Source organism: Rhagoletis zephyria, unplaced genomic scaffold (genome assembly GCF_001687245.7).
Source record: "Rhagoletis zephyria isolate East Lansing unplaced genomic scaffold, Rhagoletis_zephyria_1.1 Rzeph_scaffold_01088, whole genome shotgun sequence".
Taxonomy (NCBI): domain Eukaryota; kingdom Metazoa; phylum Arthropoda; class Insecta; order Diptera; family Tephritidae; genus Rhagoletis; species Rhagoletis zephyria.
Window position 1 is genome coordinate 28584 of NW_016158172.1, and position 16254 is coordinate 44837.

Genomic DNA, 16254 nt, shown 5'->3' on the forward strand with positions numbered 1-16254 from the left:
TTTTTTTTCGCGCAAGTTCTTCCATACAAAGTAATTCGACAACTATTTTTTGTATGGAGAAAATGAGCAACACCTTCTACTAAAAAAATGTCCAAAAATCAACGCAATTTTTTAGATACTTCAAACTTGCACTTTAATATACTAAATTTGAATGGGCTATAAAACTGCATACTTAGAATAACTGAATAAAAAGTTGCAAATTAGTGTGCAAATTTAATAAATTTTCCTGAGTTTTGCACAAAGTTTAGAGATTTTATTATCATGTTTTCTGGCGTAGAATGAACAATTTTTTTATAAAAAATTATCGGAAATAAATTAGAATAAAGAACTTTGCATATATTGCGAAAAATTCACTGTGCCAATACTTCTGTTCGGCACTGTATGTTCATATGTACAGCTTACAAAATAAGTACTTATAGTAAAGGGAGGGTAGCGCTTGCCGCATGCAGACATAGAAAATATAGTGAAATTTTTGAATATTTCACTCTTACAATGAAATCATAATTTCAAAGCTTTTCAGCGGATTTGGTGCGATTTATAGTCAGTCGCGCATCGCTGGCTTTCAGGCACAGTTGGCAAAAGACAAAAAGCGAACAGCGCAAGGGTATTAACTGTTAATGCGTCGTGAGGCTGCAAATGGTCAGTCAGCCAGCGTTTGATAGAAAGACTACGATTTTTTAGCGAGCTCACAAAAATACATACAAATATATTTCACGAGCGGCTGTATGAATTGCAAAATACTTGCAAAACTGGCAAGTTAAAATTTCGGTATTTTACTTGCATGTCAAAGGATATTTAGCAGAGATTTTGTGTATATTAAAAACTATTCCGCGTTACACAGCGAAAAAAGCGATAGGGATTAGCTACACAATCGCTGGCAACTGCCAATTCCAAATTTAGAGTTTTTTGTGCAATGGTTTTTATTTTGATAGGTAATAATTTTGATCTGGTTTTAACAGTAGAATATGCGTAGAACTGTAAACGCACGTATACTACGGTACAAAAAATGAAAGAGTAATGCCTTGAAATGAGCACTTTAATAGTACATATGTATATATGCGGGGTCACGCCCATTTTCCAAAAAAATCACAATACTTCAAAATTACAAAAAAAAGTTCATAATAATATTATTTTTAACAAAATTCAACGTCACAAATTAATTTTCATCAATTTCGATCCAATATTTACTCGAATAGCGTAGTTCTTGCATTTTTTCGAAAATGCTGTTATTTGGGAAGTGGGCGTGGTTAGAGACCGGTTTCGCCCATTTTCAATATCAACCTACCTTGGATAAAGAGCAATCTACATTCCATTCGTTGAGATATTTCAGTTTTTGCTCGGGTTATCGTGTATACGGACAGACGGGCGAACGGAGAGAAAGAATTTTTTATTTTTTTAACTCCTACAGAGACAAATCTTTCGAAATTTTAATTTCTGATATCCTTTCCCAGCGAATATTCAAGTGATTGTATAAAGTTTAAAATATTGTTGTACAATATAAACCACAGATGCGCACTGTCTTGCCCGCGCACAAAGCTCTTTTAAGCTTCCTTTACCTTTTGTATAGGAGCGTGCAGAGTAAAAGCTCTCTCTGTTCATCGCTGTTATAAGCCAATGACTGCTGGAGAGAGCTTTCATTCTATGTGGCCACTTAAAAAATCTGCAGAAAGATTTAAAAAGCTTCCCCCGTCAAAAGTCCTCTCTGATCGTACGCTTTTTAAAGGACATGGGCAGCGTGATGGATGTGCTTGGAGAGAATTATAAGCGGTAGCTGTCAACGACATAGCTTAAACTACTGATGGGAACTGCCTTGCCTGCGGGCAAAGCTCTTTTAAGCTTCCTATACATTTTGTATAGGCGCGTACACTGTAAAAGCTCTCTCTGCTCATCGCTGGCTTAAACGTACGTTGACGGACGGAAAGAGAAGCAACGACAACGTCTCCGTCATGCGGTGGTGAGTTTCCGTTAAGACGCAAATCTCATAAGGTAGATCGTGTCAGCTGACACGTTCTCCGATTTTACGTCGGTGACTAACTGCGGTTTATGTTCGTATATAAAGCGAGAGCACAATGGTACGTGAACACGAGCTCATTTTTAGCTCACGTTTGCTCGTGCCCACCACCTGTGCTCTTTAAGCATTTGCTAGCTATCGGCCCATTCTTTATCATTGCTAACTATGCTGTTCTTTCAAACCACTCCGATTGAAGCGATCAGCTGAATTTGCAAATAAATTTTCTTTAAGGGTTACGAAGTCAAAGAAAGAGGTGTGTGTATGTATGTTAGGTACATGTGTTCCAAAAAAATATTTTCCATTTTTGCTATCTTCATTTCAAGAATACGAATATTGTTTTTATTAAGCTTTAATGATTGTTTTAAACATTTGTTGCAGGCATTTGCGAAAATCAAATATCGAGTGTACTACTGGCATTCAAAAGCATTGATGCAAAAGTACAGCTGTGCGCGCAAATGCCATTTTGGTCGCTTACCATTGTTAAGTATGTTATTTTTCATTAAAACATTTTTATGTGCCTACGAGTATAAACATTTGCAACTACCACTGCTACCCCTGTATGCTTTTTTAATGTAATTCGTAATTGTGGCAATAATTGCAGGAATTACAAATTAAAACCAACACAAGCATAATTGGCCAAATTGACAACTGTTGGAAGTGAAAAGCTTGCTGCGCTTGAACAATAGGCACTTGTTATTACATGCACACATACATATGTATACACATAAGGTGACCATATTTATGGCAGTCCAGTACAGTTTCGCAAATTTTTTCCACTAAAGCTAACAATTCTTGAATCTTTCTTCAATGATTCTTTATTTATTAGCCCTGAAACATCATCCTTATTTTGCTTATACGTATCTTTTGATCCCTTGTGAAAACAGCGCTGACATATTCAGCATAGCATCCTTCCACTCTGATTCCTTCCTTTATTTGTGGCAAAAATTGAAGAGCTTCTGCGTTCGCTACCCATAAAATGGCTTTTAGAAGGGCTTTTCTAAAATATATGTCAGAAGGCCCTTTAGAAGATTTCCGGTAAAGCTGCTTCTTCAATTAATAAAAATCATACTTTTTTAAAGTAGTTATTTAACCCTACCAAAGAAAATATATTTATTTCCAAAAAAGTTATTCCGCTCATATGGATATCGTGTGAATTTTCAATGTGTCTAATTAAGTTATTTTTATCACAAAATTTTAGAAAAAATATTTTTATCAAAACTTTTCAAAATAAGCATTAAAAAAAAATTTTAAAAAATATATTTTTTGCGCTAAATTTAAGTCAGAAAAATTATTTTTGGTAATAAGATTAAAAAAATTTTAAAAGTCTCTTAGGTAAATGGCAAGGGAAATAAGTAGTTTTCAGAAAACCATCTTTCGGGGAAAAACTACTGTTTTGAACATTTTTTAGAAAAAAAATATTTTTTAATGATGATTTCCTTTTTTTCCAAAAAACGTGAAAAAATGTGTTTGATGTTACACTCAACCCTGTAAAAGGGGCATGTTTTTGCCCTTTTGTCTTTGTTTGGCTCACGCATTTCATAAAACATATTTACATTTTAAGCAACCATCCCAGAAAACTGCCCTGAATAAGCTTTAATGAGCAGATAATTTGCCTTTTATGCCTTACAAGTGTGTAAGATTTCAAGAAACGAACACAAAATTTTCTAACCGTTTGCCTTTTTTTTTGAATCGAACACGCAAATTGAAACGAGCAAATCAAAAGGCAACATTCTTTGGTAGAAACGAAAGCACCATAAGAAGATATCAAAATAATAAAAACTGTCAGAAGAAAAATTATTTTTGGAAAAAAGTTGTTTATTTGGGAAATAATAATATTTAAAAAAAATTGTGTTCAGGAAAGAATTAAAAAATTTTAAAAACATATTTTTGCAAAAAACATGTTTTTAAGTGAAAATTTGTAAAACTAACGAAAATTTAAAAAAAAATTGTTTTTAGTTAAAATTGATGAAAATTTTTAGAAAAAAATTAATATTTTCCATTGATTTTTTTTTAATGCGCGATTTTTTTTTTATTTTAAGTGGGCGGTGCCGCGCCCATTTTCAAACAATTTCATAACTGTCTTATTTTATGCCAAAATACTAATTCGCGCAGCAATTTTAAACAATTATACAATTATTATAATACGACATTTACGGAAATATCGTAGTTTTTGCACATTTCGAAAATATCGTTATATGGGAGGTGGGCGTGGTTATGGTCCGCTGTTGCCCCTTTTCAATCCCAATCTACCTTGGGAAAAGGGTACAGCGCATTTGGCGTCTCTTATATAGAATAAATAAGTTACCAGTAGCATTGATGTTTTTTGGTCACCGCAAATTACCGGTATGCATAAACATAAGTAGATATTATGTTTGTATGTAAGTATGTATACATTTACGTACAAATTTAAACCTTTGTTGCAACAGGCGTTACACGGAAAATTCTGTGTCCATTTGCTTGCTGTTCTCTGTGCATGTTTTTTTATATGTTTTAATTAATTTTTAATAATTATTAATTATTTTTGCCCAGCTACAGATACACTTCATTAATTTCACAACAATTGACGGCGCGAGCTGCCAGCTCTGCTGGATATTTTCATAATATTTACTTTATTGTTATTATTAAAGCTTATTAAACATGTGTGTGTATGTACATGTAGGAATATGAAAACATATACTTATGTATGTATATACTACACATCCATAACAACCCAACGAATTTCAAAAAATGCACACAATTGGAATCGACATCTTCGTGGAAATTTAGGATCAGCACTTTCTAGCGAAATGTTTCCAACAATTGCTAACTTCATACGAACTTTTAAGCTTCGATAACCCTGTGTTCAGAATGCATCAATAATTTCTAAACTTTAATTAGTGGAAGTTTCTAATATGCCCAACCACGATTAAATGCGTGGAACTTAGCTGTACAAGCAAGGCATTTCCATAAATTATAGTTTAGAAATAAAAAAAAAACAGATGTTTTGGCTTGATGCATTTGTGAACACAGCCTAAATTTGAACAATGTATACCTACTATTTGACATATAATTACACTCCGAAAATTTGTGGAGTAGCAGAGGTTGCATTCATACTAAAGCAGATGGTGAAGCAGCTGCTGTCAGAAGCAGCAAAGCAGCTACCTGTATCCCAGAAGCTAACGACTTGAAGCCTCACGACGTTCTTACTGAAAATATTTGAGAGAAATTCAGACGTATTTACCTAAAAAGCAATACTATGGATGTAAATATCAAAGAAGGACTCTACACTAGGGTAAATTTACAGTTTGGGTTTTCTCAAAATTTCCGGAGCTTTGAATAATGTTTCCAACGATGTATTACTGTTGCAGATGAACTCACTTAACCGAAATGCCAGGCAGGTGCAATGTGCTATCCCCATTCATGTGGGTTATTCGGATCAACAATATCAAAGAGCTCGGGGAGTATTCGTCTACCAACACATTGCGCCCAAATGTCTCATACATAGTTCGTGCAAATCAGAAAAAAATATTCGCATTATCTTACTGGCGATCAGGCCATTATGAACTCTGACAGATGTCCTACCGCGATTAGTGAAATGCTCAAGTGGATGTTGAAATATATTCACAACTGTACTCAAAGTAAATTCAAAGAAGATGGAATTTTTACTTTTTACGAAGAAGTGTAAGATTTTATCCTTATCTCTGCTCGAATTGGGAAAGAGTAGACTAGGAAATTAAGGAGAGGGATGGAAAGGCCTCCAATGTAAAAACACTGGCAGAAAGACGCTTAGCACAGCAAAAAAGGCTATTCCGTCCACTTACGCATTGGATCTACATAGTCACTATATGTGAAGTTGGGCATGGTAGCCGGCAATACAAAAAGACATACATATCTATTCTAAAACTGTATTCTATAGAAGTACAATTTTCACTGAGAATAAATACAAGTGGTTGGTTAACATAACGGCGTTCAAACATGAAATGAATATAAATATTTGGCTCATATAATTTTGCTAAGTGTTGAATGTTGTTTTTGTATAGTGGTCGATGGTACAAAAAAGGGCATAGATCTCAAGATCACTGCGCACCACTGCCGACGCAAAACTATATAAAATTTAAACCTGTGTCCTATAGACCTAGTTGTGAACATTTCGTCATTAAAATCAGCATTGAGGCTAATGGTTATTATACAATTACTACAACGGTCATTTGGCTAAAGTAATTTACGCCAGCTAACCGGGAAATCGGACTACGTTCCATTTCAGGGCAGTTCTAAAAGGGAACTTGATGTCATAGTAGGGCAAGATGGGTAGAAGAGAAGAGTCTGATTCAGTTATCATATCTTCATTTTTTACAACGGATGCGAGGCCACGACTGTGCGAGTGGGAGTGGCTGTATTTTTCCCGAGCTATTGTAGCCAAGCTGCAATGTATGCTGCAACTAAAGTAGCTAAGTGGCAGCCGCTTTAACTACGCGAAGTACCTAAAAATAAATTCATCGTCAGGCAAGAAGTCGCTAAGATAGTAATAGATGTGGTCATAAACAACAACTTGGTAGTGAGACTCGAAGTAGTGCATGCCTGCCAATTGAGTAGTAAAAACTTTAAGGCTTTTTCGTTCATTGGGTTGACATTGATTCAAATAAATCTTGTAGACTTTAAATTTTCACAATTTTTGTTGTAGTTGTATTTTTCTTCATTTGTTTGTTTTGTAATGTGGCTTAATGACTAATTAAATATGAAAAAAATGCAATTGCGGCGATAAAAGCAACGATGCTTTGAGCGTTACCTAACACATACATACATACACACATAGGTACCAACCAACTCATTATTTTTGCTAGCTCATTTGACATTACCTATCTCTCTTCTCTTATTTCTCACACTTTGCTACGCTTTATGAACAAATTAATATCAAATTATTACAAATTATTCAGTAAAATGAGCGCAATATTTTATGTTTATTTTGTTTGTGTGATTTTATATGAAGTAAAATTGTTGTGGAATTTTCAATTAAAATTTAAAGGCCAACAGGGCGTATGATTGATATTAAATTGCAGTGAAATTGTATTCGAAGTGAAATTAAGGCAAAGCAGAATTTAATATTGGTTTGGCTTGGAGAGAAATAAATGAAGTCGATTACAGGGCATAAATGTTGTATATATATTTTTTTTTTTCAATACATTATGGTCACATAAAAGAAATTTTTAGTCAGTGACTGTAAATAAAATTTATTCTTAAATAGGGATACAGAAAAAAAAAACTGTTCTGCCGCTTTCTTGGAGACATCATTAGCATCTTCCCTCGTGTTAGAATGTTGTTTCCTAATACAGCACTAATAAGCTAAGTAATAAAATGTAAGCTTTCTAAATTCTCGGTTTTTTAAAAGATTTTCCAAGATTTTTCGGGAACTTTCGGAATTTTCTCAGATCTTTTCCATATTTTTTTCATGCTTTGTTTTTCGAAAAATTTTATTAAAATAAAATGCTCTCAAAAATTTTCTGGTTTCTTCGAAAATTTTCCAGATTTTTCAAAGGAACTTTTGAAATTTATTGGGGCTCTATATATTTTTCGTGCTTTAATTTTCGAAATACTTTCCGAATTTTTCAGGAAACTTACAAAACTTTTGCAGACTTATGGTACTTTTTTCAGTAGTTGTTCTGCTTTACTCTCGGAACCCTTCGTCATTTTTTGTGAATTTTCGAAGCCTTCTTGTGACGTTTTGCAATTTTATTTTCCAATGTTCCAATTTTTCCTTGCTGCTCGAGATTTTTTTGTGAATTTTTGGAACCTTTGATTTTTCAAGGAACCTTTAGAATTTATTCGGAAGTCTTCTTTATTTTGTTTGTACTTTATTTTTTGGAAATCTTCGGGCTAATTTCGGTAACCTTTCAAGACGTTTTCGAAATTTACGTGGTTTTATTTTAAATGATATATTGTTTTACTATAGGGACTATTTGGCACCTCTTCGTGAATTTTCAGGCTTTTTTCAGGACCTTAGCCGTTTTATTTTTGAAGATCTTTCGGGACTCATTGGCATCTTTTTATGAATGTTCGATATTTTATGTGCAGATTTATCAAGATCATTCTAGACGATTTATTCTGGAACGAATTTCCGTCATCCCTTGTCAAGCTTGGTTTGCAGACAAACCAAAAATGACACTGAAGATGGCATTACGCCGAAACCGGTTTGTCTGCAAACCAAGCTTGACAAGGGATTCGTTCCAAAATAAATAATCTTACCACCGTGTCGGAAAAATCAACCAACACCAACACTTCTTTCTAGACCCTTCGTGGCTTGTCGGTATTTTTTCTTTATTTTTTCCGGACTTAACAGGATTTTTTTAAACCTTCCAGAAACCCTTGCGCTTTATTGGGATTTTTTCACACTTTATGTTTTATTATTTTTTTAGTTTTTTTTTGTGGCTTCAGCAGGTATTTTTGGAACGCTTTGAATTTTGCAGGGCCTTTTTTAGATCTTTCGTGTTTATCTTCCATGTTCTTTCATGGGGATATTTTGTTTTTCATTTTTGGAATTTTCCATGAATTTCCAGACTTGTTTGTTGTTTTTTTGCGATCTTTTTGCACTTTTCGCGAATTTGTGTATATTTTGTGCTTTATTTTTCTGAAATTTGCGGTAATTTTTTTTTGAGGATAGTTTTGGCGACTTTTCAAAAGTTCGAAGGCATTTTGTTGTTAGTTTTTTATTATGTTATTTCTGGACTTTTCGCCCTTTTTTGATATGTTTCCAAATTTTGTGGAAAGTTTGCTGCTTTTTTCATCAAAGTATTTCGACGGCTTTTGAGAGTTTTTAATATTAACTTAGCAAAATTAATTTTGAAAACTTTGGGGATTTTTCGGATATTGTTAGGAAATTCTCCAATAATTTTACAATTTATTTTGACACCTTTCGGGTTTTTTTCGGGAACTATTCCAATTTATTCGGAGTTTTTCTACATTTTTTATTTTTACTTTTTGTGTTGCCTCGGCACAGTTTTAAAATTCATCGCGATAGCTTTGCTTTTTCGTTTTTCATTACCTTTCCTGAATTTTTAGAATATATTTAGTTGCTTTATTTTTCGAGATCTTTTTGAAATTCTCGATGTCTTTCGGTGTTTTTTTTTTTTTTAATTTTCGGAAGTTTTTTGCGAATTTCGCTTTTTTATTAAAACTTAAAACTGGTTTAAAAATATATGTACATATATACCCTTAATATTTAAATATTTGTAAGCCCTTAATTCGTCTTTTTTAAATATCTACTCTTCTGTGTATGTATTTTTCCACATGCCATTCTTAAAATGCTTAAAATAAAAAAATGTAAATTTTTCACGTTCTTATTTACAGCTGCAAAAGCAAATACAAATCAACTAAAAAAATATTTGGAATTTTTGCTGCCACAAATTAACCGCTAATAATGCCACACAACGACACATCCAAGGTATTTGAGAAATTTACGTAAATACCAAACACCAACGCGTATTAAATATTTTGAAACGTCAAAGCAAACAAATTAAAGTACGTCAGCTCGTAAGCATGATTTTGCAAATATTGGCATATAAGTATGTATAAACTTATATACTTGTGTATTGTTTCTGCAACAGGCCAGTATTTATGTATAAATATGCAAATGCATTTATTGAATTATTAATGACAACCAATGTGACATGGCTGCGCGTAAAAGTGTATGCGCTAATTTCAGCTATTTAGTTAGGGCACTGAGCGAAAATTACCACTGAAATTTAAAGTTAATAGTTTAGATTTAAAAACAAAATGTATTTAACGGTTAAAGAAGTAGAGCTTAAAAATGGTTTACTTGCTTAGCATCATTTAATAAACTATTTTTAAAAATCTCCTGAAGGCTGAAGTGGCCCAAATGAGTGGAGGCAAGGAGATAATTCGAGGTGGCATTTCTTCATTTTGGTTTTTAAATTGTCCGTGATATAATTCATTATTCGTAGGTATACTTATTGCTCTACAATCACAGAAGTATAGCAGCTGGGTTCTCAAGGCGAAATGTTCAAAAACTACAGCTTACCAATAATATTTCCTAACTCCACTCCACTTGCTGCTCACTGCCTAAATTCACACCCATTTGGCATCTTAAATATCTACTTATTTTTCAGTGTCCCTAAATAGATTTACAAATTTTACTCCACACACGTATGTAAATATATTTGTTCTACACAAACACAAAATTATTTCATTCACTAATTAGTACTAATAATGCATTAATTTATGTTAAACTACTCATGTTCATCATATCAACTATTAATTAATAAGAATGCAACAGCTTAGGCACATGCTAAGTATGTACATTTGTAGTATTTAAATATGTATGCCTGTTTTCACTGCTGATCGCATGCGAGTGAAAGGTTGCTCATACGCCATGTTGCCCGTCGAACTAAATTTAATTGCCATCAAATTGGTACAAACCAATAATTGAAGGTTGGAGATGGTATATGGAGATTTTTACACATAAAGATGCGCTACTTATAAAAGCTACTATTACATTTAGGGTTTTTATGATGTTAAGCGCAAAATCACGTGAAACGATAACGCATTTATATATAAACTCTGAGTTTTTAATAATGCAATTAGAATGTAGCAAAAAAAGAAACAATTTAGGTCGATTTCTTAAATAAATCAATTCGTATGATTTAACTCCAATTAATACAAATATTTTTTTCCTTCATGACTGTATTCACTGATTGCAATCTTTAAGCAGTCGCGTTTTCGAATCTGATTTTCAGTTGCACCTCTATGGAAGAAGGTGTGCAATATGTGGACTTGAAGCAACTGGACTTGAAATTGGCAGTAGTACGAAAGAATGGTTTTCTAATACCCAAAAGACAGGTGGCAAGATAGCTCGAAATATTATTATTATTGTAGTACAAAAGTCTTTGAAAAAAGCCTCGCGTTGCTTCAAAAATCGGAATCGCCGAGTGAGCAAAGCACTAGAGATCCGAGTTCGAGTTCTCGTGCAGCAAATGTTTTTTTCTTTTTTTATTTAATTTGCATTTTTTTCTTTTTTAATTTAATCTAATTTTTAAAAACTTATTATATGTATTTTTCCTCTCTTGATTTAATTTTCTTTTAGATTTTAGATATTATTGTTTTAAAAATAATTATTTTTAGTTTCATTAAGCATTAGAAACATAATTTATTTTTTTGTTTTTTTTAATAAAGATTTTTTTTAGTTAATTCTTGTTTGTTTAACTTTTACATTTTAATTTAATTTTTAAGTACTAATTTTTTAATTTTTTTTCTTTTTCTAATTTAGTTTTTACATTTTATTTTTTAAAAAGAAAAACATTTTATTTTTATTTTTTTTTTATTTTTTAAAAATGCTTTTATTGACTTGCTTTATTTAAATTTTATTTTTTATTTTTTTTATTTTATTATTATTTTTTAATAGTTTTTATTGTTTTAAGAAGAAGCAATTTTTTTTATTAAATTTTATTTTAAAAAACTTATTGCTGAAAGGTGAACAAACTCATTACCAATTGCCAAAATTTGCTTTATGCTCTTAAATTCCAAACCTATTTTCGCTTTCAAACTTCGATTTCCTCGACCAGAAAACTAACGCCAATAAAGTGCCCTCGTTTGCTATCAGTAACGTTCAAGATATGCAGCACGTCCATTGGAGGCTGAAGTTTGAAAAATCCAAAAGGCAGAACTGGCAAATGGGAAGCAAATATAAGTAAATGCAGTAGGTAACACGTGTATGCATGTATTTAAGTTAGTACTCACGTTGTTGCAGCTAGAATGCGTAAATGCAAAAGTAACCACACTGAAATGAGTGGAACGCACACACTTTCAAACATTTGCCGCACTAATGGCATAAACTAAATATACTGCAATGCATTGCGTGTGTGCGTATAGCCAAATATCCTTTGGGTGCGTTTGTAGTGCAGAGCAGCAAGTAGTGCAAACAACCTTGGGTATTATTAAAATTACATTTTTGCCAACACGAGTGAGCATGGACATAGTTACGAGAGTACCAAAAATGCAATGCAATCAAACAGAGCATAGTTACAGGCGCCAAGCCGAGGAATATTAGGTAGATATTTGTTGTAAGGAGGAACAGGAAAAAGGCGTAGGTAAAATGGAAAAGTGGAGTTGAATCGAGTGAATTGGGGACACAATGCTAGTGTGCTGCATACAAATAAACGTTGCCTGCTGGAGCGTAGTAAAATTGAAGTGTGTGTGGCATTTTGCATTCGGGTAGTTTAAATTTCAATTTTCGCTTGCAACAACAATGCCGAAAGCTATGCTACTACTTCAGCGCGCAACTACTACTACCTCGTAGCACATAGAAGTTTTGCAAATTTCGTGTTTAAATTTCACAGAATATCTTATTTGGGGAGCAATTTATCGCTTAGTTTCACTTGTTTGAGGCCAAGTTCGGCGCCAAAAACTATGCTGCCAAAAAATGTACCACAAACTTTTGTCACTACAATACCGGCGAAGAATTCGTGCGAAAGCATTAAATGCTTTAAAAAAAAAATATATATATACATAATCACAATTTGCAACTCACCTTTGTTGATTGCGTTCACCAGCTCCACTGCCAGTTCCACCATCAGCAGCGCCATTCACACCAACCGTGCCGTTTGTCAGACACACCGGCGCATAGTCGGCGATTTGATCCTTTTGCAAGTCCAGCGTATCGCCAGAGGGTGATGTGCGCCATACCATGCCACCAGAGGAGGCATCCAACCAATAGCCATTGCCATTGCGCGAGAGACTGGGCATTTTGAGAACATCATTTGGGTGAGCGCCTAAAAATAGATTAAAAGATATGGAGGGAAGTTAAAAAGTCTGGTATTTATGTATGTCTTTAAGAATGTATAAGGTATTTGAAATGCAATTTCGTTGATGCCAAGAGTGATAATGTCGCGTATTAAATTTCAAGGAGCGTTAAATTCGTTGCATACTTATAGGCGGTAGTGCAGCATGCGCAAATGCTTTCGCCAGTTGGTCTTTGCGAGTTCCGTGAACGCGAACCAGTGGAAAATTTATGCAGAAGACGTAGCGCCAGCGTCATTGTGCATAGATTTTCGGCTGCATCGAAAGCAAGGTCGGCATTCCGCAATACTGTGCAGGTAGTAAAAACGCCTATATTTATCTAGAGCCAATTGAAATGGCACCACGACGTAATCTAAGCGTAATTTTTAAAGCATTTATCCAATTGAGTTCTGACTAACTCGTCTGCAACTAAGGCCACATGAAACTTGGCCATGATTGTATTAAAATATAATGGCCTATAAAACTAAATATATACTCAAAACAAAAAACTCAACACTCCTAAGAAAACTTTGAAATTTTGATGATAATTTGTTGATTTTTTTTTAATTTTCTACAAAGTTTTAAACTTTTTTTGTATTGGTATTGTTTTGTCCTTTGTTTTAAATGGAAATTCTTAAAAAAATAAAGTCCATATGAGTGGCAAACAATAGCATTTGAAATAGAGGTGCCACATGGATCTCAGGAATCTTGTTTTTGTTAATAGTGAATTTCGAAATCTGGTTTATGTCTCGCTTTCGACAGATTGCCCGAAGAAAGGAATCTATGAGGAATTGTAGCTGCTCCACTGTTCAAATGTATTCTTCATCGGAAGAGATGAATTTTTGGATTATTCTGCAAATTCTGATCGAAAACTTTGGTGCGGTGGTAAAGTCCACCACATTTTCGGCCAGCTTTTTTTCATTTTCCGACTGTACAGCTTGAATCGCGAACATAAAGAAATTAATTGGTGAGCGTCCTTCACATTACCCTTATCAGGGAAGAGTAATAATGGCATTTAGATAACTCCACGCAAAGAACAACATCGAACAGGCTCCAAGTGCAGTTTCTTGGCGCTCAACACCAAGTTGGTATCATCATTAGATGTTCCGGCCTTCGCAGGTTCGTCAATTCCGTCATTTCCACAAATTGTTATTGGCACCAGTAAATAATTGAGCGCACGAATGCGGATTAACTAATAAGCCAATTGTGCAGGCACGCTTTAAAACTACTTTACATAAAAATTATTGCTGAATATTACAATTGAGCAATTTACGCTCAAGTAAATTTTTCCATAATTTTTACGAATATTCACTTTTGTGCCATTAATCATATCACACCTGATGCTGAACAATGCGTTTTTTTTTTTAGTAAAAAAGCAAATGTAAGCAATTCTACTTTTTATTGAATCTTGCTATTTTTTAACCTTATAGCATTTTTTGCAATTTTTTATATGTATGTACACATATATGTATTATTTAAGTACGTACGCCTGTGTGGCTTAATTTTACTTAAATATTGTTGCTTTTGGAATATTTTGCTACCATTCAAGCCATTTGATTTATTACCATTATTTTGCTTATTTCATTAAATTCTCTCTTCTACAACTGTATGCATGTTTGTGCGCATTTGTTGTAATTTATTTTTTTATTTTTTTTCATGCAAATGTATGCACTCGTATAAGCAACGAAATCGCACTGTTAGCTCTCTTTGCACGCGGTTGCATTGTGGGCGTCTGCGGCATTTTGTCATGTGTTAATAAATGGCACATGCAACCATCATTGTCCTGTGCACAGCCAAACATATGTGCATTCGCACATGAATACATACATATGTGTATGTATGTACATACCTACCTTCCTGCTACTTTACTGTAGACAAGCGTGAGCAAGCTTTTAATGCCATTAAAACAGACAAGTGACCAGAATGGCCGGCATAGTTAGTTGAGTTGCATGGCATTTAGTTGGAGTGAATGTTGGCAAAAAAAAAGCGGAAAATCACAGCGACAGCAAAGAGCAGCGCAAAAAAAAACAAAAAAAAAAAGCTGGTTAAAAAAATTGTCCAGCATGAAAAAAGAAAGAGAATAAAGTGGAAAATTGGCAACAACAAAGCCGCTGCAGCGACGCAATGAACCAATTAAACTGTCAGTAATACAACAAAGCAGCATTCAGCCAAGTGTTTTACTGCCAGTGCAATTTTTTTTTTAATTTATTTCATTATATTTTTTTCCCCTACACAAATATGTACGCTTTTCATTTTTGCAATATCCAATTTATTTTTTTTTTACACTATTTTCCCACCATGCTTTTCACTTTTCATTTATATTATTTGAATTTACAAATTTTTTTCTGCTATTGTCACAGCAGCGTAGAGCAGAGTATTGTTGCAAATTTTTTCTGTTATTATTGTTGTTGCATGCACTCTACACACAGCAGCAGTTAAATATGCAACAACGCGCCCACAAAAAAAAAAACACAAGCAAACTCCCCACATCTCATCGCTACTCGCCCAGCTCAGCAGCATCACTTCTGTGGCACTCATTTCGCTTACATGGCCAGCTGAGTGCACCTAAAAGTGGATATGCTTGCGTGTGTGAGCTGTGTGTGTGTTTGAGTGTAGTATGTGCGTGCAGCTATAGTACTCACGAAGCGCATTGGGCAAGCTGCTTTGGCTATTGCATACAGCACTTTTTGGGCGGCAGCGCAATGCGCAATTCAAGTGCACTTCAGTGAATACAAGCAAATACTTATACACGTACGAACGCGCACAAACACATTCACAAAAAAAAAAAACATAAACACTCATACATAGATACATATGTATGTACTATATAGGATAAATACACCTGCTTGCATATTTTTAACTGTTGCTACTTTGGCTTTGCTTTGAACGCTTGCTCTACAGATTGTTGTTACTTTCGTGGTACTTAGGTGTTGTTGTTGTTGTTGTTGTTGTTGGCACTCAACACGCTCAACAATGCTCGCAAATGCGCTGCGCATTTATTACTTTTGAGTACTTTAGTTTGGCGAACAACACACTTATGTCTGTACTTAGTTGCTCGAGTGGTAGTGGTGGTGGTGGTGGTGGTGGTGGTGCGGCTTTGCGGCCATACACAGTAAATTGCATGTAATTGTAGTTTTCCAACTTTGAGTTAGTTTTTCCCATGTATGCAGCTGCAGTTAGTTGTTTTTATGGCAATTTCTAAAATAGTTGCAAATTCACTTGCAATTGTTCTACAATAAAAATCACTCTTATTTTTTCTTAGATATTTGCGTTTTTCATGAAATTAAAGCTCTAAGCGCATTTTTGTGGCTTTAATACGCTTATGCGCCTAAAAGTATGCACAATTTTTTCGGTATTTCAGAAAAATGCTTAAGTTTGAGAATAGCGCTTCATATGGGTCTTTAAAGCACATTAAAGCACTTGATGAATTATATGAAATTCGAATGGTTCTTCTCTGAAAGAGGGTGCAGCAACCTGGC

At 34.0% G+C, this 16254-nt stretch overlaps 1 protein-coding gene across 4 annotated transcripts in view; it reads right to left on the minus strand.

The window, feature by feature from the left end:
- The window catches only part of robo2 (roundabout 2), a 131233-nt gene that overhangs the window by 2411 nt on the left and 112568 nt on the right, over positions 1–16254 (minus strand). For all 4 annotated transcript variants that reach the window (XM_017615873.1, XM_017615872.1, XM_017615870.1 and 1 more), the window contains exon 14: positions 12528–12768. In XM_017615873.1, coding sequence (XP_017471362.1) covers positions 12528–12768 — 241 coding nt within the window. The remainder of the gene's footprint in view (positions 1–12527; positions 12769–16254) is intronic.